The sequence below is a fragment of the Trichosurus vulpecula genome, chromosome 2 (genome assembly GCF_011100635.1).
Source record: "Trichosurus vulpecula isolate mTriVul1 chromosome 2, mTriVul1.pri, whole genome shotgun sequence".
NCBI classification, from domain to species: domain Eukaryota; kingdom Metazoa; phylum Chordata; class Mammalia; order Diprotodontia; family Phalangeridae; genus Trichosurus; species Trichosurus vulpecula.
Genome location: NC_050574.1, coordinates 400,887,563 through 400,911,675, shown reverse-complemented (window position 1 = coordinate 400,911,675; position 24,113 = coordinate 400,887,563). Strand labels below are relative to the sequence as shown.

The following is a 24,113-nucleotide window of genomic DNA, read 5'->3' as shown; positions in this document are numbered from 1 at the left end:
CTCCATGAAGTAAAATCAGGAACGTTTTGGTCTGTTGACTTAAAGGAAGTCAGTAATGTTTTCAAAATAGATTCTATTGAAGCAAAATAGTTTGGCATTGTCTTCCCTCATGTTGATATACATTGTTCCCAATCTCTGCCCCCATTCATTTCAAAACTGAGTCTTAGTGATTGAATTTTTAAAGTTTTCAGAATTGAGAATAAGCAATGATTTGGGTTTTCTAGCCTAAGAAAAATATTGCTGGTAAATATGTTTGTAGATTCTGAATCTTTGTAGGTACCAATGACCATGAACTTTAATCAGGGCATCCAGTGAAGCATCATGAAATGAGATTTACCAGGGCTGCTTCCTTAACCTCTATTTCTGCTGACTATACTACTACATGAAAGCACCATGGTGCTTCTGATGGCCTCCCTTGTCAGTCTTTTTCCCAAACATAATTGTTCAGATGCCATCCATTACTGCCACTTCTGAGAAGCATTTTAATGAGGAAACGCATGAATCAGTAACAATCAAAATTTTACGTCTCGTTTATTGCTTTTTTATTTAAAAATAAAACAACAACAAAGAACAGTGACTGCTTAATTGAAATGGTAAATGTTAACGTAAAAATTCCAGTGACTGGCCTTCAATTGAATGTAGCCTCATAAAGAATGCTTCATTTAGCTTTTAGACCCTGTATTTCATTGGAACAAAGATAGACTGGTATTTTTTAGGATCTGAGGCAATATAACTTTAAAATTCCCAGCTTGTTAACTTGCACCTGGGCAAGCAGACTGGTGGATGTTACATGTATGCATTCTAACAATGTACTGCTTCTTTATTCTCTAGGTTTAATAGCATACAGTCCATATCAGAAAACTCATTTGCAGGCCTTACCAAACTGGAGCTGCTCATGATTCATGGCAATGACATCCCAAGCATACCTAATGGAGCTTTAAAAGATCTAATCTCTCTTCAGGTAAAACTTGGAATTTATGAACATCACTAATTACAGCCTACGTAATCCATTAACAAGGACTGAAAAAAGTAGCTTTCTTTAATGATCAATAAAACGGTCATTTCTTGACATTTAAAGAGGAAGTACAATATAATTATTTCACCATTCTTTGTTCTTGCTCCCTGTTCTTTTCTGTGGTATTTAAACATGAACAATAATATTCTTTCCTATCATTGTAGGTCTTCAAGTTCAGCTATAATAAGTTGAGAGTCATAACAGCACAAACCCTCCAGGGTCTTTCAAGTTTAATGAGACTACACATTGACCACAATAAGATTGAATTCATCCATCCACAAGCCTTTAATGGTTTAACTTCCTTGAGGTTACTCCATTTAGAAGGCAACTTGCTTCATCAGCTTCATCCTAGCACATTTTCCACATTTGCCTTTCTGGATTATTTTAGACTATCTACAATAAGGCACCTTTACTTATCTGAAAATGTCATCAGAACTCTGCCAGTTGGAATGCTCTCAAACATGCCGCTTCTGGAAAATCTTTATCTCCATGGAAATCCATGGTCTTGTGACTGTGGGTTAAAATGGCTCCTTGAATGGGATGCAAGATCTAAAGGTAAGACTTCAATATAATTTAGCCAACAGACATTTATTAAGTGCCTACTGTATGCAGGGCTATGCTCTACCTGCTGGTAAGATATTACAGCATTCAAATTATGCTGTCTAGCCATCTACAAAAGAAATTCAAGCTCTATACACAGAAGCTGAGATTACCTATCCATACTTGAGTGAAGCAAATACACACACACACACACACACACACATACACACCTCTTAAAAATGCAACTTTGATTCCATATATGGAAATTTGGACCATTGTCAGTTTTGGGCAATACATATTACACAATACATAAACTAGACTGAATTCAGAGGCGTGTGGCTGGGATAAAGAATGATCTGAAAATTGTGTTATCTGAGGAGTAGTAGAAGGAAGTGGCAATGTTTGGAGATGAGAGATGAGAAAGTAGGAGGGATAGCATTGACATCATCAAAACTTTGAAGAGTTGCCATCAAAAAATATAAAACCAAATCAATTAGTATTTATTAAGTTTATTTTATTTATTTTATTAAGTTTATCTACTATGCAAATCACTTTACTAGGCACAGACTTTTAAAAAGTATTTATCAAACCATGGCTGCTATGCCATTGAGCAACCTAATAGAGGAACATGATATCTTTGCAGAGTCACCAAAACTCAGAATTTCAGATTTGGAAGAGGCTTACGTGTCTAGTCCAACTCAAACCTGAAAAAAAAAGTTATTGCGACATACGTTTGATTAAAGACCTCTGATGAATGGGAACATACTAGCTTCTGTGGAAGCTCAAAACTTGGATATAAAATAATACATGATAAGGACATAAGAGAGGTACGAAGAAAATGTTACAAGAAGAAGGGCTGGGCTTATTTTGTTGGTCTGGGGAAGATGAAGAAAACACTTACTTTATGAGAGCCTGGCATTTCAAGAAATAGGTGAAAGGTTCCAATTGGAGGGGACTGAGAAATGAATGGAAAGTAGTTGAATTTAGGGAATATAAATTAGGATTTTTCATTTCCCCCCCCAAAAAAAACAATCAATTGGACTGATTCCCAAAACAGTGGCTTCCTATCACAAAGCATGTTTGTCCCATAATGAGTGGGAGTTCTAACTAAAATGCCTTCTAATTTTTCAATTTTATGATTTTAATTTGATATTTGACTGCCAAATAATAATGCTCTCAAAAGCTCAGAAGATGCTGAGATGACATCTATCAAAGATGCTTACATTCTAGAAAATTACATGGGATTCTACTTAGGAAGAAATGTACAGCAAATGTTATGACAGGCAGAAGGTAGCATGGAAGACTAAGAAAGTTAAAGAAAAGTTGAAGAAAATTTTGCCAAGCTAGAGCATATGTATATTTCCAGATTATTTAAGATGAAGGATAACTCTTGCTAAAAGAAAGGAAAAAAAAGTTAAATCTGGCATATTTCACACTGAGATCTTCTCCTTTGAATTAAGCATTATTTTAATGGCTTTATCAGATGGCAATAATTTGTGCAGCTACCTTGATCTCATGTTCCAGCATGCACTTACTTCCCTACAGAAATTGAGTGCATAACTAGCTGATCTTAGAATCACAGATAATTGACTGGTAAGGATCCCAGAGTCATCTGACTCAACCCTTTTTGTTAGAGACATCTTAATGCATTCCTTTTATTGGCTAGGTAGTTTTTTTCTTTAAACCTCCACCTTTCTAAATAAAGAAGGTTCAGGGTTTAAACTATCCAAATGATCATGAATTGTCTGCCCCTCCCCAATATCTAAGTTTTGTTAATGTACTTATTATTTCCTAATTCATATATTTACAATCTACATACATACATACATAATATGGCCATTTACATATGATGAAAAAATATTCTATTCCTTCACACTTTACAATTTTTTTTTATCTAAGCACAAAATATTGATTCCATACTAATTGTATTGACTTGTTAGCTTTGTTATCTATTTTTGATTAATGAATATTCTTCCTTCTACTTGTTTAAATAAGCATTGCTATACTCTATTTGGAAATATAGTAGACCTTAGTGATACCACTAACTAGCTATATAAATATGTTATGGATAAAATACTATCCCTTGCAACAGCCACTAAACTTTTGCTTTAGTTATTGGTTGTCAGTGTTTGTTCTAACTTAATTTTTCCTAGAGGGAAAACTTTAACTTTCTTAATTTCCCAACTGGTACTGAACTACACACACACACACACACACACACACACACACACAGAAGATAGGAGTATTTTATTTTTGTTTTTCTGTCCACAGTGCCTGTCGTAGTGCCTTGCATATATTAAGCATTTAATAAATGCTTGTTGAAGTTAATTGACAATAATTATTAGTCTATAAGATCAGTTGTAATTGCCTAACTGCCCTAATAAGTGTTTCCTTGTAGCTGAGTCATCAAAATATACATTCTTAACTATAATTCAGCAGTAATAATCATTTCACTTGGAGATTATGCTATGGCTTCAGATCTCTCCCTTATCACCTGGGCCACTTATCTTTTAGACTCTTCATTGTTCACTAGCATTTATTATTTTATTCTGTAAAGTTGAAAGGAAAATAAGAAAATGCCTATTGTCAGTTTTGTGACTCTTCTGTTTCAGGTTTAGTGAAGGCAGAGGTTGGAATATTAACAAAATTTTGTTTTGGATTATCCATGTTTTTCAATTATCTGTTTTACTTTTCCATAAATAGCCTTTCCATAGATCATCATCTTTTCCGTAGACAGTCAAATCGGAAATCATAAAGGAAGTGAAGGAATTTTACAGATGGAAGTGACTTTAAATGTTGTCTAGTCCAATCTACGTAATCTTATCTCAGTTCAGTTCTTAACCTATTTCTTTAATCCTTCATTGGATCCATGATTGCATCAATGTACATTCCCATTTATGCCTTCTCAATGTATACAATTCTTATGCGTGCCCTGTGCAACACTTTCCAACATACCACACATTTATTTTAAACTGTGTGTAGCCATTAATATTAAGATGGTTCAAATATTGAAAGACTTAGAGGCATTGTGGCATAATGAATAATTATCTGGATAGTAGATCGTTAGCTGGACTTGAAATTGGGAGATCATTGTTCAGAATCCCACTTTAGACACTCACTACCCATATGCTCATAGGTAGTCACTTAGAGATTCATTTCCCTCAGCCTCTAAAATAGAGATATGAATATTTTTACTACCTGACTCACCGGGTGGTAATGCAGAACATGATTTGCAAAATTTTGTATTTAAATGTGAATTATTATTCTTACTGGACCAGCTATGTGAATTACCATTCTTTGTGCATTAAATTGGTCATCATTATTCAGTTCATTAAATTGATTCAATTGCTTAATTTTAGGGATTTTGAAATGTAAAAAGGACAAAGCATATGAAGGCGGCCAGCTGTGTTCCACATGTTCCAGCCCCAAGCAGCTGAACAAGCAGGAGATTCACAATTTGAAAGACATTCTTTGTACTAAGCCCATCATACAGTCTCCTCTCAAACAGAACTTCAGTAGCAGCAACGATGAGGAGGAGGGTGAAGAGGAGGAGGAGGAGGAAAGCTCATTCTCTCTGGAAGAGGTTCAATTCTCTCCCTGGAACATCACTTTAAATATGACTGATGAGCATGGAAATACTGTGAACTTGGCTTGTGAAATCAAGAAGCCCACAGATGTTTCAAAAATTCAACTAAACCAAAGTGATCCCCAGGAAATTGATATTAATGCTACCATTGCCTTGGAATTACAATGCCCAATGAATCGAGAAAATTATGAGAAACTGTGGAAATTGATAGCTTATTATAGTGAGGTTCCAGTAACCTTACAACGGGAGATCATGCTCAGCAAAGACCCCAAAGTCAGTTACCAGTACAGGCAAGATACAAATGATGATGCCCTCTACTACACAGGGGTGAAAGCCCAGATTCTTGCTGAACCATCATGGGTGATGCAACCATCTATAGATATTCAACTAAATCGGCTCCAGAGTACTGCCAAAAAAGTACTACTATCATTGTATACCCAGTTTTCACAAATAATCCCAATCAAAGACCTGAGGCAGCAGAAGACCAAAACCTGGGTAATGATTGAACAGGGCGAAAAAGTGAAAACAGCTCAAACTGTGGTTGAAGGGTCTGTCTGTCAGTTGAGCTGCAATGTGAAAGCCTCAGAAAGCCCAGTTCTTCTATGGATGCTTCCCGATGGCTCCATGTTGAAGGCTCCATTTAATGATCAAGACAGCAGGTTTTCTGTCCTTAGCAGTGGTCAGCTCATCATAAAATCTGTGGGTCGTTCTGACTCTGGTTTGTACCAATGCGTTGCTCAAGTGAGGGATGAAATGGACAGAATGATATACAGAGTTTCTGTGCAACCTTCTGTCATCCAGCCCACCAAAAGACACATAACAACCATTGAAAAAAATCCTGAGGAATCAGTCACATTGCCCTGTAATGCTCTAGCAATACCAGATGCTGAACTTAGCTGGCTCCTGCCAAATAAACAGATATTGAATGGATTATCTAACTCAACACATGCCTATATGTTAGAAAATGGAACTTTATTCATCCCTAGTGGCCAAAGCAGTGACAGTGGCTACTATAAATGTATAGCTATCAATCAACAAGGAGTGGACCATTTTATTGTTAAGGTGACAGTGAATAAGAAAGGAGGAAACAAATCATCAAAAAGAGGCCAACTAAGAAAGCGCCTAGGTTCTAAGACTGCTTCCAAAATAAGAGACAATATAATAGAGGATGAAGGGGGTTCAGGTATGGAAGAGACAGATTATGCTGCCAGGAGAATGCTTACTCCAAAAGACCAAGAAGTATCTAGTAAGCCAAGGAGTGATGCTGTCTCTAGGACACAGAATAAAAAAAATAAAAAAGGCAGGAGGAAAATGAAACATTGGAAAGATTTAGAAAGAGCCCCAGAGAGTAATGTTGCAGAAGGCCGGAGAGTGTTTGAATCCCGAAGGAGAATAAACATGGCAAACAAACAGATTAATCCGCAGCACTGGGCAGACATTTTGGCCAAGGTACGTGGAAAAAATCTTCCCAAGAGTACAGCAGTGCCTCATACTGATTCTATCATTAAAACCACAGTGGCTTCATCTGTGAGACAGAAAGCCACTGTTCCACCTCCTATTAGCAGCCCCCCCTTGAAACATGCTGTGCAGATAACACCTAATACTGAAGAGTCCTCAGCATCTGAATTTCTCTTCAATGAAGATGAACTAGTTTCAGTCACAATTTCTTCAGCAAGTACTGAGCGGAGTGATTCCAGGACACTTCCTGCTGAACCAGAAATAACACAGACTCATGTGGAAGAAGCAATAACCTATGGGGCTCTGGGAACTCCTAAACCTCCATATGTTGCAGAAACTCCCTCTACATGGATTGAACCGACAACAACCTTTTTACCTTCTAAGTCAATTTCTTTTGTACCACATCTGAATACTTTTTCTGAGGACCCAACCAATGAGGAAATAACAGAAAGTTGGTCTACAATAGATAATACTGATTTCACAGCAGGTTCTGTATCAAATCAGGATGAGCTGCCATTGGATACCATTATCTTGGCAGAGTCTGAGACCGTGACATACCTTTACCCAGGCTTGAAAACAGATTCGCAGGTCAACAAAGGCCATGGCAAAGATCCTCCATCCATTCAGTTCATTCCACTTCACCCAGCTGGTGTCAATGATGTTGATGTCCCAAAGAATGACTCAAAGGATTTAGATCCTCCAGCCTTGCAATTTGAAGATCTACTTTCTGGGGACCACAATATCCCAACACATCAACATCCACAGGTAAAAACCAAGAAAGCTCAAAAAATTGACAATAGGGCAGACATTCATGACAACTCCTCAGTTCACCAGCATACTAATAAAAAATATGAGACCACTCAAGAAGCAGAAAAATTGGGAAAAGTGCCTATGAGCAACAGAATTTCTGAGAGGCCTAGACAAGATGCTGTATCCACAACAGCATTATCTGAACTCTCATATAACGTGGTGAGTACTGTTATTCCCCTTACGGAGCCTGAGCAGATGACATCTGTTACTACTAATGAAAAGCTTACAACAACAGCAGCCATTACAACTGCCTATACAAAGAACATTCCCACTAGTTCATTGATAACACAACATCATCCCCGGAGAAGGCCTAATGGGAGAAAGAGATTAAGACCCCACAAACTTCATCGGAAAAAGCCAGCTCTGCCAACTACTTTCTCTCCAGCAGAGACATCGTTTAGTCCAAGAATTTTTGTAACTGAACCAAATATTGCAGACAAAGCAGATATTTCACTTGTTTCTGCTCCTTGGGTTGAAAACCAAACTACTCTTCCAAAACAGTTAGAAAGGAAAAAATATGTAGAGACAGCTACAAAGGGAGTATCACGTAGAAAATTTTCCAAGAGACCAAAATTAAATCAGGCCATAACTACCACAGTAGCTTCTTTTGATACTGAAACAGAAACAACCAATTATCCTACAAATAAACTCACTATACCTGTGACAGCCACTTTGCAAACCACAGGCCTTCTTGCTACTGCTCCTTTGACAACTGAGGCCTCACATGAGAAAAGACCAAAAGGGTATGTGACTACAACTCCTTTTACCACAGAAATACATTTATCCCACCATCCAGTACAAGAAACAACTTCATACATATATAAGAATTTGTCTGATGTGGATTCAGACCATGAAGAAATTGAAAGTGATTATGGAGTCACAGATCTCAATGACTATGAAACCAGAACTGTGGCCCCCAGTGAATCACTCCCTGGTGTGGTGTCTCCGTCTGATTCAGTTCACTCAGAGGTTACAAAATTTCAAAAAGCATCCCTTGGTTTGGAGTCTTCAAGTACATCAAGCTGGGTACCTAAAACAATGGTTCAAACCACACTTTCCCCAGTAATACATCCAGGGGTTCCTGTAACTAGCTCTCAGGAAACTAGTAAAGATTCATCAGTTTTCAAAGAATCGCAAAGGTCAGATTTTCCTTCCAAATTTGTATCACCAACTGAAGTCCCTGTCCCATCTCAACAAGAAGAAAAATATACCTCCTCTGTTCCCTCAAGCAAGAAAAAAGTATATCCTTCAGGTGAAATAGAAATCACTGCCAAAGAAAGTCCTGTTGGACAAGATCCTAAGAAGACCGCATCAGCTGTTACCCATTCCATAAGATTAGACAAATATGTTGTCACACCTAAACCATCTAAGGAGGTGATATCCATTATTCCACCATCTCCGTCTCCAGCGGAACAGATGCCATCTCCAATTGCCTTAGTACCTTTTACAGAATCTACAACAATACCATCATTACATTTTTCAAGAACTTCTAGTACACCCACCCAAATACCGATGGAGTCCAAAGAAAACATCATATTTAATCACGTAGGGGCCCCAGAAAGCAAAATCTCTGAAATAGAAGATCAGAAAGCAAAGTTAATTTTCAGTCCTAATGAATTTCCCACACCCAATTTTAACCAAAATAGAATTAATTTGCCTTCCAAACAGGAGCAGTTCAAGGAAATACAGGGCAGTAGTTCCAACAATCGCTTACTCCAGGGTTCGGATCCTCCCTATCATCCGGGGAGGATGCCTGTCTTCCACCAGCGACCTGCCATAGTGCCTGAAAAGCATGAGCTGCCAAGAGTGACTGTAAGGCCATCACATGTACCAACACAAGGCTCATCTAAACATTTTCTAACTTTCCAGCCATCTCTTTCTTTTACTAACAAACCAGAGATAACATCATACCCTATGCAGAATAGTCCAGAAAAAAAACTCCCTGAAATGACAACAGTAACTATGACCACAACGACCATCCCATTGCCAAGGCCCAATCCAATCATTCCTAACAGATCTGGTCACCCAGGGACCAACCAGTTTAATACCAACCCCAAAGTGTTTGGAAATAATTACATTCCTGAACAAAAAGTCTCAGCTACAAAGATGCCAAGTCCTAGAATTCCCTACACAGCAAATGGAAGATTTCCTTTTCTGTTTAATAGGACTCCTACATTCACACAAGTAGGAGTCACTCCTAAACCACCAGCAACAGCTCTGCCTGTCTCCGTGAGTACAAGAGAGAAACAAATAACACCAGGGTCATACAGCCAGATTACAACACAGAGTACCATCCACAATGTCATAGGTATTGCTGGAGCACCTTCAATATTCCATGGTCCTAGTACTAGGTCACCACCTTTGATTAATTTAAGAAATACTCCTCCAGTGTTTCCTACTAGGAGGACCATTCCTCATACAGCATCTACCATTCATTCCTACAGAAATGTCCATCATAGTAATTCTAAAATCACATTCAGTGGAGGACCTCCTGCTCCTAGTTTCTGGGCACTTGGAGGGAAGCCCCACATTATTACCAAGTCCCCTCACACCTTATCCATCATTGCTGAAACAGATGTTGTCCTTCCGTGTGATGCAACTGGAGAGCCAAAGCCTTTTGTTACTTGGACAAAGGTTTCTACAGGTAAGATATTTAAGTATTTCAATTCAACCAGCTCTAATGGTGGATGAAGCCCAAGGGGGAGCTGATTAGAGAGGATCCTGTAAAATAAAAATACCCAGGTTTGTTCAGAAAAAGATGGTTAGGCTAGGTTGGAAAGATCAGATAACTCACTTTCTAGGCATCTCATGAGTCTGAGGACTCAGAAAGAATATCACTGGCAATTCATAAGCTCTAAAAAGGAGAATAAAATTAGTGTAGCTCTGGAAAAGACATGGTTTACCAAGAATACTTTGGACAAACAATTGCAAAATGCTAGAACTATTCCAGATAGGATGTCTCTCTTTCTAATTAGTGTTGTGAAATTTCTTCTGCTAAAGTCTTACCCCTATGTGCCATTGCAATGTGGAAATGACTCTTAGTTCTCCTAGGACATGCAGAAGTAAGACTCTTAGGATTAGACCAGAAAAGGAACCATAGAGGCCACCTTTTTCAATCTCTTCCTAATTTCACAGTCAAGGAAACTGAGGCCTCAGAAGTTTAAGTGACTTGCTCAAGCTCACACAGTAAAAACCAGAATCAGGACTTAAGCCCAAGACAATTGATTCAAAAGCCAGGACTGTTACATTTCATATCACACACATGCACACATGTGTACACACACACACACGTACACACACACATGCACACACACTAGGACTGTTGGCTCTAGCTACGTGCTACTATTCTATTTATGAGGACAAGTTCAGTAATAAGCTGCATTTCTTTCAATTAAGAATCAGCCTAACTATATGTGAAAGGTAGGCCACCATGTGATTAACTTTTTTTTCAGCCATAGAAATAGATGAGAAATATCTACCTAGGTATAGATTAATTGTAATCTGGTTCAGTAGATAAGATACCTAGCTAATGAAATATTGATCCTTGGGAAAAGCACCCCATGACATGGAGAGCTCTCTTTATCCTTCCTTATTGGCCATGTAAAGAAAATAGTTTCAAATTTAAATCTCAGTTTTTTATTCCAGAACCCATAAGTGTTTGCAGTGGAGTTATTCAGTGATACACAATCAGAGCATGACTACTGAAACTAATAAATATTTTATCATTGGGGGAGCATTACCCCTTTTGAAAGTGAGAAAGACCTCATCCATTCTATGATTCAATCAAACATGAAGTATTTAAGTGCCTACTATGTGCTATGCACTGGGGATACTTATATAATGAATGTAATGAATCCTACTTTTAAGGATCTTACATTTTAAGAGAAGAGACAAGTGCATACATGAAAATATATAAAGAATGAATATAAATACATACAAATTAGTACAAACAAGGTTGTTGAGGAGGAAGAACATTAGCAGTTGAGGGGATCAGAGAAGGCTTCATGTAGGTGCTGGTTCTTGAGCCAATCTTGAAGAAAGATAGGGATTCTATAAATCAGAGGCAAGTAGGGAGTGCATACTATTGCATGAGGAATAGCTAAGGCAAAGGTATGATACATAAGATGTGGTGTCCTATGTGAGGAACAGAGAGATTTGTTTGGCTAGATCACAGAGTCAGAGAAGGAAGTAATTTTCAAAAAGGCTGGAAAGATAGATTTGGAACCAGGTTGTGAAGCAAAGGAAACTGAGAATTTAGGAAGGAGGAAAATCAGGATCAAGTAGTATAGAGAAGAGAGAGTTCCTATAGGAGAGAGTGTCAACAGTGCAAAATGTAGGAGATATGTCAAGAAGAATGAGGACTAAAAAAAGACATCATTAACAACATTGGAAAGATCAGTGTTAGTCAAATGATGAGGTCAAAAGCCAGACTGCAAAGTGTCATTCAGTAAGTGAATGGAGAGGTGGAGGCAACAGGTGTAAATAGTTGCCCCGCCCCCTCCCCATGTAGCTAAAGTGGGAGAAGATAGATTATGCTAGGTTTAAATGATTGAGGAATCTAGAGAAGTTTTTGTTTTTAAGGAATATTTGGAGCTACTACAAAAGGAACAAGTAGATAGAGACAGGTTAAAAATTAGTGAAAAAGGGAGAATGATTAAAGCCCCAATCTGCTATAGAAGATTGGAAAGTGATTAGATCAAGTGGACATGAAGAAAGATTGGCCTTGGCAAGGAAAAGGGCCAACTCATAATCATACATTAGGGAAAGGTGGAGAGAAGAAGGGATAATATAAGAGGTTTTGAGATGAAGAGAAGCATTAAAGAGGGAGGCAGTGTAGAAGGGCATTATTTTGTCTGTAAAGTGAAATGTGAGGTCATTGTCTGAGAGAACAAGGAGAGGGGAGGGAAAGTGGGAGGGTTTTATGAGAGAAGGTTTTGGGGGAAAATCTTTTGAGGAGTGAATATTAATGATTGTTTGAATTGTTCCTCAATTCAATTGAATTATAGAGGCTAAGCCTTGATCATTTCATATTTTACATTGGATAAAAGATTTAGTTCTATTTTCACAGCAATGTGTGTAGGTATACACAAACATATATACATATGTATACACATACATACATTTATGTATACATGTAGGTATGTATGCATGTGTTATTTATATACACACACATGCATACACACAGGTTTTCAGTTGTTTCAGTTGTGTCCAACTTTTCATGACCCCATTTTGGGGATTTCTTGGCAGAGGTACCAAAGTGGTTTGTCATTTCCTTTTCCAGTTCATTTTACAGATGAGGAGTTGAGCCAAACAGTTTTAAGGGACTTGCCCAAAGTTACGCAGCTAGTAATGTCAGAGTCCATATTTTAACTCCATTGAATCCATTATTAGATGAAATTAATTATTAAAATGTTCTTCCTTTCATTTGTCTTCTTCTAAGTTCCTCTTATTGGACTAGCTCTGTACACTGAAACAGAGAGGTTTTCAGCTACCCCAGGAGCTTTTGATCAGTGGAGAACCTAATTATACATCATTTTGCTGTAGGGAAAAGGAGATATGATTGAGTGCCTTTAACCCAACATCATCATGCTCAACATGGATTTCCAGTGAGAATAATTTTTCACCATTACCCTTTCATCCCTACCATTCTCATACACATACATGCATGTATATACACATATGAGTCAAGGGAAATTTCTCTGCTCCTCCAGTGTGCTAATCTGTAGTCTCAAAAATGAGAAAAGATGATATTTTTCATGAAGAGGGATGGGTGGTGGCCATGCAACTTTAATAAATCTGGGCTTATAGAGTGGTAAGTGGGTATTGCTCTAGAACTGATAGAACAACTGTATAGAGCCATTTTTACTTTAGGGAAGTAAGATGTCATACTGGATAGCATAATGAACTTGGAGTTAGGAAGAAGATCAGGATTCAAATTTGGTCTCAGACACTAGCTGTGTGATGATGAACAAGTGACTTTAACCTCTCTGCACCTCAGGTATCTCTCTCTGTCTTATCTTCTAAATTATAGATGAGTTAAAAATCTGCTTCCAACATTGATAAAATAACACGTTTCTGATGTAAGGATGCTCTGTGACTGTTGTCTGTGCCAAAATCTGCTATTTATCATAAGTATCTTTGGCTTGAGCCAAGGCATATCTCCTAATTCAAAGAGAAGAAAATAAATGCAAAGGGATAATAGATGGTCTGGCACTAGGATTTTCTCTCTTCTACATAAGATCATAGATTATGAAACTATCAGGGACCTTATAAATCAAGTCAAACCAAGGGTATGCCACTGAATATTTGACAACCAGCACTCTGAAAATGAAATATACTTATGACACACTTGTGAGTTTAATTCATGTTATCAGCATTTTCACCATTACTTTTTTAAGTCTAGACCAGGAGTCATAACTACGACTTGGATGCCAAAATCCTATTCTAACTTGTTTTTGTATGGCCTACAAACTAACAATTTTTTTTGTAATGTTAAAGTAATGTTTTATCGTGTTTCAAAGTGTAAAAAGAAAAATTCTTAGCTCACAGGCTGTACAAAAACAGGAAGCAGTTGGATTTGGTTCTCTCATCCTAAATTACTCATCCCTGATCTTGACAATCAAAATAACCATTTCAACCCTAATATATAGAATTTACTAATTTCTGAGGTATAAATGCTCACATTTTAAATTTAGAAAATTAGAAATTTAATAGTTGGCTTGCAAGAGCCAGTAAGAGCTGGCTCCAGCACTGCAAGCCCTCTCTTGCCCTGCCTCATTTTGCCTCATGAGGTAGATAATGCAAGAAGTGTTTTCATCAGTTTCCAAATGAAAAGAAAGCCAGGGGAGGTGACTCATATGGGGGTACTGAACATCTGGAGTAAGGGTGGGATTTGGCCCAAGATCCCCTGACTTTAAATCCAATGCTCTGGATCTGGGGAGGCCACTTTGCTTCAACCCTCCTGAACTGAGATGCAACAGAGCCTAGTCAAAAGATCTGGATCCTAGTGCTAACTCCAACTAGCAAGGCACAACTAGGTCTGCCCCTTAGTTCCATGTCACTACTAAGTGTTTTACTAGCTACGTGATTGTAGGCAAATAAATTAGTCTATTTATTATTAATTATTATTTATCAATAAATCAATTTATTAATAAATTAATAAAATAAATGCAACAAAACTTATTATTTTTAATCTATTAATCAGTTAATTGCTTTACTAGCTACATGATTGTGGGCAAATTCTCTGAGACCCAGTTTACTCATTTATTAAAGTGAGGGTAATAATTTTACTATTTATCTCAGGCAGTTTTGTGAGGAAATTTTTTGTAAACCCAAAGCACTGCATAAATATGCTGTTATCATGGGAAGAATGAGATAGATTGGGCAATAATAATTGGTACTTATTTTAAAGGAAATCTTTTTATGCCTTGTTAATTGTCTTCTTTTATTTTTCTTTTTTTCCTTTTAAAAATAACCCTCCCAGGAGCTCTTATGACACCCAACACAAGGACACAACGGTTTGAAGTACTGAAAAATGGTACATTCATTATTAGGAATGTCCAGCTCCAAGATCGTGGTCAGTACATGTGCACTGCAAAGAACCTTCATGGTGTAGACAAAATGATTGTCACGTTATCGGTGACAGCTCAGCAGCCCCAAATAATAGCTTCCCACTATCAAGATGTCACAGTTTACCTGGGAGACACAATTGCAATGGAATGCCTGGCCAAAGGAACACCACCTCCACAAATTTCTTGGATTTTTCCAGATAGAAAAGTATGGAGGAGTGTTTCAACTGCTGAGGCCAGAATTATGCTTCACGAGAACCGTACCCTAACCATTAAAGATGCTACCTTTTCAGACAGAGGAGTTTACAAGTGCATAGCAAGTAATGCTGCTGGGGCAGATAGCCTGGCTATCCGCCTACATGTTGTAGCTCTACCTCCCATCATTCACCAAGAGAGGCAGGAAAACATCTCACTGCCTCCTGGGCTCAGTATACATATCCACTGCACTGCCAAAGCAGCTCCTCTCCCTAGTATTCGCTGGGTAATTTTTGATGGCACTCAAATCCGTCCTTCCCAATTCATCAATGGGAATTTGTTTGTCTTCCCAAATGGGACACTTTACATCCGCAACATCTCTCCCAAAGACAGTGGAAACTATGAATGTGTGGCAGCTAATATGGTTGGGTCAGCCAGGAGAACAGTTCATCTCAATGTGCAGAAGACTTCTGCCAATGCCAAGATCACCGGGAGCTCCCCTCACAAGACAGATATCACTTATGGCGGCACCCTGCGCCTGAACTGCACTGCTTCAGGGGATCCATGGCCAAGGATCCTCTGGCGACTGCCATCTAAGAGGATGATTGATTCACTTTTCAGGTAAGTGAGAGATCCAGTTTGTCACTTAATTCTATGCAAATGACAGTCTAATTATCCCTCTCGTGAAGGATACACATAGTTTTATGGAGATTTTTCTTTCCAGATGCATTGGCAGTACCCCTCTAAAAAGGAAATATTAGGGTTTATTAGGTGGCACAGTGGATAGAGCACTGGGCCTGGAGTCAGGAGATGAGTTCAAATTTGGACTCAGATACTTATTAGTTATCTAATCCTCGGCAGGTTATTCGACTTCTCTTTGCTTCTCTTTCTTCATCTGCAAAACAAGGTGTATAATAACACCTCCCTCCCAGGATTGTTGTGAGGATAAAATAAGGATAATATTTACAAAGAGCATTGTAAACCTTAAAGCACTACATATATGCTAGCTATTATGATTATTGAGTTTAATTACCCCTTAAGATAACTATGTGGATATGGATAAAGATCACAGACATTCTCTGCAAATAAATCTCGTTCATTGTCCTCTGACCCAACATATATGGTACATATTATTTATACTAAAAATGTTTTTGGGGAAAATATTCTCTTTTTTTAAAAGAATGATTAGAAACTTTTTTTAAAATTTGTTCATCAATTTTCCCTTTATCACTGAAATAGGAGATAATGTGAAATTCAATTTAAAATGAAATGCCTTACAAGCATTATTCGTATCAACCTTACTGGAAGCTTTTTTTCATTTTCACATAGATATTTTTGCTAAATGACAAGAAAGAAGCATGGAACTTTGTGGTATTTAGACAAAAATAAACAGGATGTTAGAGTATTCAAAAGTTAAAAAAAAGTCTATGGTTATACCACTGCTTTTCCTCCAAAATGTCACACAGTAAAAGCAGTGCTCTCACTTACCTAGAATAGACCTTGAACATAGTAACATAGCAAATGCTAAGTAAATACTAATTGCAGCAAATACATCCAGCCCCACCCTCTTACCTCCACCCCCATGGAGAAGTATGGTTTGTGTGAGCCATTTTGTTGTATAATCTGGCTTGCACTAAGGTACTTCACCACCCTTCCACTAGGGTCCAGGGATCATCACCTAGGAAACACACACACACACACACACACACACACACACACACATATGTATATAAAATGGCAAGGTTTCAGAGTACCAGCTTACTTGTGGAATATCTTTCTACTGTGTTTAACCTCTCTTGGTCATTTTCCATGAAGAAGACATATCCTGACACCATGTTCTAATATCCTTTAAACATTTGTATATCTATAATATCCAGTCCATTTAGAATTTCAGCCTGCAATCCATATAAATCTACTCTACCCCCCAAAAATGTTCTAGCTGAATATATGTACTACTACTTGGTAGATTTTTAAAGAAGATAGCATCACAGTTACTGAGTTGACTTTGTTGCAATTAATTGGCACTCCAACAGGAAAATGTGAGACCATGCAGTACACTTTAACACATAACTGAACTCTTTTTTTAAAAAAATTATCTTTTAACGTTCATATGCTTTTTTGTGGTTATGTGTGATTATCTTTTCCAACTGTAGTAGGCCTAAGGTGTATGATTTTCACTGTGGCTGAATATATCTTGAAGATTAATAATATCCCTGGCTTATTGTGCCTATTTGTCATTTCATTTCTTTCCATCATTTCTGATTCAAAAGCACTTTCAAAACATTTTCTAAGCTAGAGCTTCCTTTTTTCCAAAAATAATAGTTTCTTTCTATCATGATTTATTACAGATGTACCATTAAGTATCAACACAAGCAATTACACTTAGTTTGCGATAGTTTACATTCAAAAAGAATGAATGTCACCAATAACAAGTACATTGATTCTGGGATCAGAGGTCCTGAGTTCAAATTCCACCTCTGACACACATGAATCCTTGGGCAAGTCACTATACCTCTAAGATTCAAATTTCTTGTCTGTATAATGAGTACATGAAGGTACATTCCAGCCCTAAAACTAAGATCCTGTAACTTTTCATTCCAATTAAAATTCTTTGTCCATTAGTTTCAATTCACTTTTCCTTAATACACGTTATGCATATGTGTGTATGTATGTGACTGTTTTATACAGTTGTAGTTTCTATCTATTCAGATCTCCTAGTTCTATTTTTATTCAAAAAATAATATAGTCATCCATATTTCTCTTTCTAATTATTCAATTTGCTTATTTAAAAGAAAAAAATTTCCCCCTAACAGTTGAAATTAGATAATTTTCTTTCCATTTTTATAATGCTTTATTTTTATGCTTGTCTATCATCTATTTGGAATTTCTAAGAAAGTTGTTGTAAGATGTATGTCTAAATTCATTTCCTTGAAAATTCCTAATTTTCCCAAGTCTTGAAAGCAAGGATTGCTTCATTTTTTGTCATTTTATCTCTTATGCTCAGCATGGTCCCTGGCACACAGCTTATATTTGGCAAATATTAGTTAATCGATTGATTTCCCCACTAAACTGTACCTTCATCTAACCAGTTTCATTAATATAATGCTAAGCAGAACAAATTTATTTAAACAAGATGGGCAAAAAGTTGTTTCTATAATCGATGACAGTAGTTTGAATTCAGTCCCATGTAGAATCTTGTTCTCATTTTAGAACAATGATATAATAAAAAGAAAGGAAAAAAAAAACTTTAGATATCAAGTTTGGAACTGGGACTAGACCTGTAATTTCAATCCAAACTTCACAGAACAAATCCCCTCAATAAAACAATTTGTTCTGTGAAGATTAGATTCAATCAGAGGGCCACACCTGAGGACCTAGAGGGTCACATGTGGCCTGGAGGTTGTAGGTTTCCCATTCCTGGAATAGGGAATTCCCCATGAGTTAACTCCTTCTACCAATGCAGATAAGCATTTTCTCTGAAAAGTTTAGTCTTAAAAAGTTTCTTGAGAGTTTTAGTTGCTTTCCTAAGGTCACATGACCTGTAATTATTAGAGACAGAACTTGAACCCAAGTCTTCCAAGCCCCAGGTCCAGATCTCTCTTCAGGATGCCATACTATCTCTCATTGAAGATGTGAATGACATTCTTTAAAATATGTTTAGAATAAAATTTCTGAGGGCATTCTAAGTACTATGATTATATTTCAGCACTTCAAAATATCTGTGATTTTGTCAATATTGACAATGTCACTGATACAGATCCCAAAATGATCTATATCTTTTATAAGACAATATGGCCCAAACCATTCATCACCTGAGGGTTATACTTTTAGGATCATTCTTTCCCCATTTAACTAGGCTTGTCTTTGGACAACAGACCACCATACAATCCCTTGCTATTCTGTATTCTCTCCAGACTACCATACAATCACTTGCTATTCTGTATAATTAAAGGCTCTCCAGCCTTGTAAGGCTCTTAATGTTGATTTCCACTGCAAAGTACTCAGAACCTTCATGATATTATGGGATACCAGAATGTATTTAATAGTTATAAATATGAGGCATATAAATAAATATGGAAGTGTTTTATGAAATAAAACAATGTGAATAAAAATAGAAATAGGAGATCCAAGTATATAGAAATTACAATTGCATAAAACAATCACATACATTCATATAAGGAAGGATGAAATGAAACTAGTAGGTAAAGAATTTTGATGGGAATGAAAAGTTATAGGATATTAGTTTCAGAGTTGGAATGAACCTTCACTCTCGCATTATACAGACAAGAAATTTGAATCTCAGAGGCTTAGTGACTTGCCCAAAGATTCATGTGTGTCAGAGGTAGAATGTGAACTCAGGATCTCTGATTCCAGAACTAGTAAACATGTTAGTGGTGACATTCATTCTTTTTGAGTGTAGATTGTTACAAATTAAGCATATTTGCTTGTATTGATGTTTAATGGTACATTTGTAGTAAATCACTATGAAAAGAAACTATTATTTTGAAATTCTACTTTAATATTCGTATGCTTTCTCATGGTTATAAATGCCTATTCAGCATTTTCAGTCCTCTGAATCAGACACTTTTAAAATATTTACTAAGCTATAGCTGGAGGAGAGAAGACATTGGGGAACAGGAAAGTATTTGAAGGGGTATTGAGTGGTTGTAAGATTAGCATTTTTTGGTTAGGGAGAGCTGGGGGCAATGAGTAGAAATAACAGTGGGGCAAATTTCTCATTAGTTACAACTTTCCCAAAGTGGCAGTGGTGGTCCTTTCACTGCAATTTTCCATTTGGAAGCAGGGTGACCACTTTCCTAAGAAGCTGTAAAAGGGGACTGCCTATTCAGGTACCATTAACCAGACGATTCCCTGAGGTCTCTTTCAATCATAAGATTCTAGTTTGGTAATTCTCTGTGTGGAATACAGTAGATGTTTAATAAATACTTGTTGGTTGGTTGATTCTTAATCTGGATACTTCTGAAGTTAAATTTTCACTAAATATTCTGCCTTAGATTTTGTAGAATGTTGAATGTCAAAAATAGTTCAGAATTAGTCAGCTACGTGTTGATATTTATAAGAACTATGCTAAATTTTTTCCAGTGATGATCACAGTGATGACATGCCTTTAATTGAAATCCATTTTTATAAATTTTACCTAGAGGAAATGTGGCACATGGTCACCTTCTGTCTTTCCAAGTTGAAGACAAGCTAATGCCAGAGCTAAGGTTTTAGTTGGCAAGTGTCAGCTAGCTCTAGTTACGGTCGCCTATGGAAGCTTCCCTTTTTGCCAGGTGCTGAGGAAACCTACTTTAGCCACAAGATTCTGTGCAGGAGTATTTTTATACGATTAAGATTGCAGCTGCTGCCATGCTGTTTTTAGTATTATGAGATATATAAAAAACACAGCCATCTTGAGTGAAAATAATGAAAAAATAATCTTTTCCTTTAGAAGTAAGAAAAATAAACTTCAGTTTCCTTGAGGTTAATTTAGATTCAATTTCTCCTTGACTGTGGCATTTCTTTTCATATTAATGCTCAAATGAGTCATGTGCCAAAGAAGCACTTGTACTAGCAAGGCTAATATCTGATTAAATCTCAAATTCTTGAAGCAATGATTGGGTCAGCTTAAGTTCAGAACAGACCATGGAGGTCTCTTGTCCAGTAAATCATTTTAGCATTTGGATACAATTCCCTTAAGGCTACAAAACCCATTTGACATTTCCCAGTAGCAGCTGATGCATGGATATTTCTCTAGGAGCACATGTTTCCTTTTTGTTCTGGTGAACAGAAGTCAGGATGTATGATCAAGACACTTACATCTTGTTTCTTTTCTTTCCTATTTAGCTTTGATACCAGAATCAAGGTGTTTGGAAATGGCACTCTGCTAGTGCATTCGGTCACAGATAAAGATGCAGGGGACTATCTGTGTGTTGCTCGGAATAAAATCGGTGATGATTATGTTGTTCTGAAGGTGAATGTGATGATGAAACCTGCTAAGATAGAACACAAAAAGGAGAATGACCACAAAGTCATCTATGGTGGGGACCTCAAGGTTGACTGTGTTGCTACGGGCCTTCCCAACCCTGAGATTTCCTGGAGCCTTCCTGATGGTAGTATGGTCAATACTTTTATGCAGTCAGATGACAGTGGTGGAAGGACAAAGAGATATGTTGTTTTTAATAATGGAACGCTCTACTTCAATGAAGTGGGAATGAGAGAGGAAGGAGACTATACCTGCTTTGCTGAAAACCAGATTGGGAAAGATGAAATGAAAGTTCATGTCAAAGTGGTTGCTGAGCCCGCAGCAATCCACAACAAAACCTATTCCATTATCCACGTTCCTTATGGAGATGTTGTTACAGTGGCCTGTGAAGCTAAAGGAGAACCTACTCCAAAGGTGACATGGCTTTCTCCAACCAACAGATTAATTCCAATCTCTTCTGATAAATACCAAGTGTTTAGGGATGGCACCCTTCTTATTCAAAAAGCACAGCGATCTGATAGTGGGAACTATACCTGTGTGGTGAGGAACAGTGCTGGGGAGGACAGGAAAATTGTCTGGATCCACGTTAATGTCCAGTCCCCCACAATCAATGGCCACCCCAATGCCATAACAACTGTTAGAGAAATAGCTGCAAGAGAGAGCCGAAAGCTCATTGACTGCAAAGCAGAAGGCATCCCGGCACCACGGGTCTTGTGGGCTTTTCCAGAGGGTGTGATCCTTCCAGCTCCCTACTATGGAAACCGCATCACTGTCCATCGCAATGGCACACTGGATATTAGGAGCCTGAGAAAGACAGACTCAGTGCAGCTGGTGTGTATTGGACGCAACGAGGGGGGAGAAGCCAAGCTGATTGTACAGCTCACTGTAATGGATCCCTTGGAGAAACCTGTTTTCCGGAACCCAGTCAGTGAAAAGATTACAGCCATGGCAGGCCATACCATCAACCTCAACTGCTCAGCTGAGGGGAGCCCTGAACCAAACATTGTTTGGATTCTTCCAAATGGGACAGAACTACAGAGTGGGAAACACTTACAGAGATTTTACCACAAAAAGGATGGCATGTTGCACATCAGCAGTCTTTCTGCTGCTGATGCTGGAGCTTATCGTTGTGTGGCTAGGAACAAAGCTGGTTACACTGAGAGACTGGTGTCTTTGAAAGTTGGGCTGAAGCCAGAAATTAGTAATCAATACCCAAAACTGGTGAGCATCATCAATGGTGAGACCTTGCAACTTCACTGCATCACTCAAGGAAGCCAGAAAGCTCAAGTGTCTTGGACACTGCCCAGTGGCATGGTTTTAGAAGGCCCCCAAGTAGTCGGACGCGTCTCCCTTTTAGAGAATGGCTCACTGACTGTACATGAGGCTTCTGTGTTTGACAGAGGAACCTATCTGTGCAAAGTCGAGACAGAATATGGCTCATCTGTTATGAGTGTTCCTGTCATTGTAATAGCATACCCTCCCCGAATCACTAGTGAGCCAACACCTGTCATTTACACTCGGCCAGGGAACACGGTGAAAATGAACTGCATGGCTATTGGGATTCCCAAAGCTGAAATAATGTGGGAGCTACCAGACAAATCACATCTGACAGCAGGAGCTCAGTCCCGCCTCTATGGGAATAAATTACTTCACCCTCAGGGCTCTTTAATTATCCATCACTCCACACAAAGAGATGCAGGCTTTTACAAGTGCACTGCGAAAAACATATTAGGCAGTGACTCTAAAACAACTTACATTCATGTGTTCTAACATACCTTTCTACATTGATGGACTCCCAAGAAACTGCAAAAACAAGCACAGAAAGTAAAGTGTCATTTAGAAAAGAAGCTAGGGCTGAAAAAGGGAATATTGTTAATAAAACATTGTCATGGTGGACAAATGCCCTGTTGATTTCACAGGATGACTTGGACCCTTTTCCTTCTTGCCAAAGGAAGTAATGTAGACACTTTAATGGGGAGCCAGCACCTTTGGGGGATTTCCTTTCATGTTTACAGGATATACGTGGTTTCGTGTGATATTTCATGGTACCCAAGACGTCAGCTACATGTTACTGTTTAAAGCAAAGCTGCCCCCAGTGGCTTGACAAGCACCTTAAGGATACCAAAGAAGTATTAACTATGAATGAACTGCAGTGACTGAAGAACAAAAAGTGCTTTGTTACCACATTGAGGATGCATCTTTTAGTTACCTCCTTGCACATAATCAACTCTATCAAATGATTATTCCTGCTATTTCTCTACCATTTCTTCAAAATCAAGATGCTTGATCATGGATTTAGAAAATGAATGATCTACTTCTAATAAAAGGTTTTCAAACATTAACCCTACAAATTATGTATGAAAGGACTGTTTGAACCATTCTACAGGGGTGGAATTCAATCATCATATACTTTTATGTGTGTGTGTGTTTTTTAACCTAGACTATGAGACTAAAAAGACATACAATGATCTCTGTCTCATTTTCATAAATTATTGGTCTTTACAAGACTCAGATATATGACTGCAGATGTGGAAACTGATTTTCAGGTCCTGTCCAATCTCCCCCAATTTCACTACCCTATTATTTTGCTACTCACTTCTCCCTTTACCTGGCAGTGAGAAGGACAGTGATGTTGGATTTCTCATAGCTAGGAGGGGCCTTTTGAGCTACAGTATGAGAAGGGAGTTGGTTGGGACAGAGAGGAGGACGAGCTCTGACACCATTGAGAATGTAGACTAGAGCCACATAAAAAGCTTCCGACTCTTCTCCATGGTGTCAAAGACCTCTCTGCAGCCCACCCCCAGGTCACTAAGTCAGTTATCCAGAATCTAATCTTAAATAGTCCTGGATAGTGGGTTGACAGTTATTTCCATGACTGCTCTAATGTGCTGATATGGTCACTGTACTGTACATTTTATAATAAAGAAATATTTTCCAAACAAGTTGACAGTGATT

At 37.9% G+C, this 24,113-nt stretch overlaps 1 protein-coding gene across 1 annotated transcript in view; it reads left to right on the top strand.

Moving 5' to 3' along the window:
• Positions 1 to 23,049, top strand: part of MXRA5 (matrix remodeling associated 5) — a 34,353-nt gene extending 11,304 nt beyond the window's left edge. Inside the window, exons 3-7 of the mRNA XM_036745979.1 lie at positions 832 to 961; positions 1,180 to 1,570; positions 4,915 to 10,053; positions 14,893 to 15,793; positions 21,020 to 23,049. Of these exons, the coding sequence (XP_036601874.1) occupies positions 832 to 961; positions 1,180 to 1,570; positions 4,915 to 10,053; positions 14,893 to 15,793; positions 21,020 to 22,928 (8,470 nt within the window). The 3' untranslated portion in view covers positions 22,929 to 23,049. The remainder of the gene's footprint in view (positions 1 to 831; positions 962 to 1,179; positions 1,571 to 4,914; positions 10,054 to 14,892; positions 15,794 to 21,019) is intronic.
• Positions 23,050 to 24,113: the final 1,064 nt, after the last annotated feature.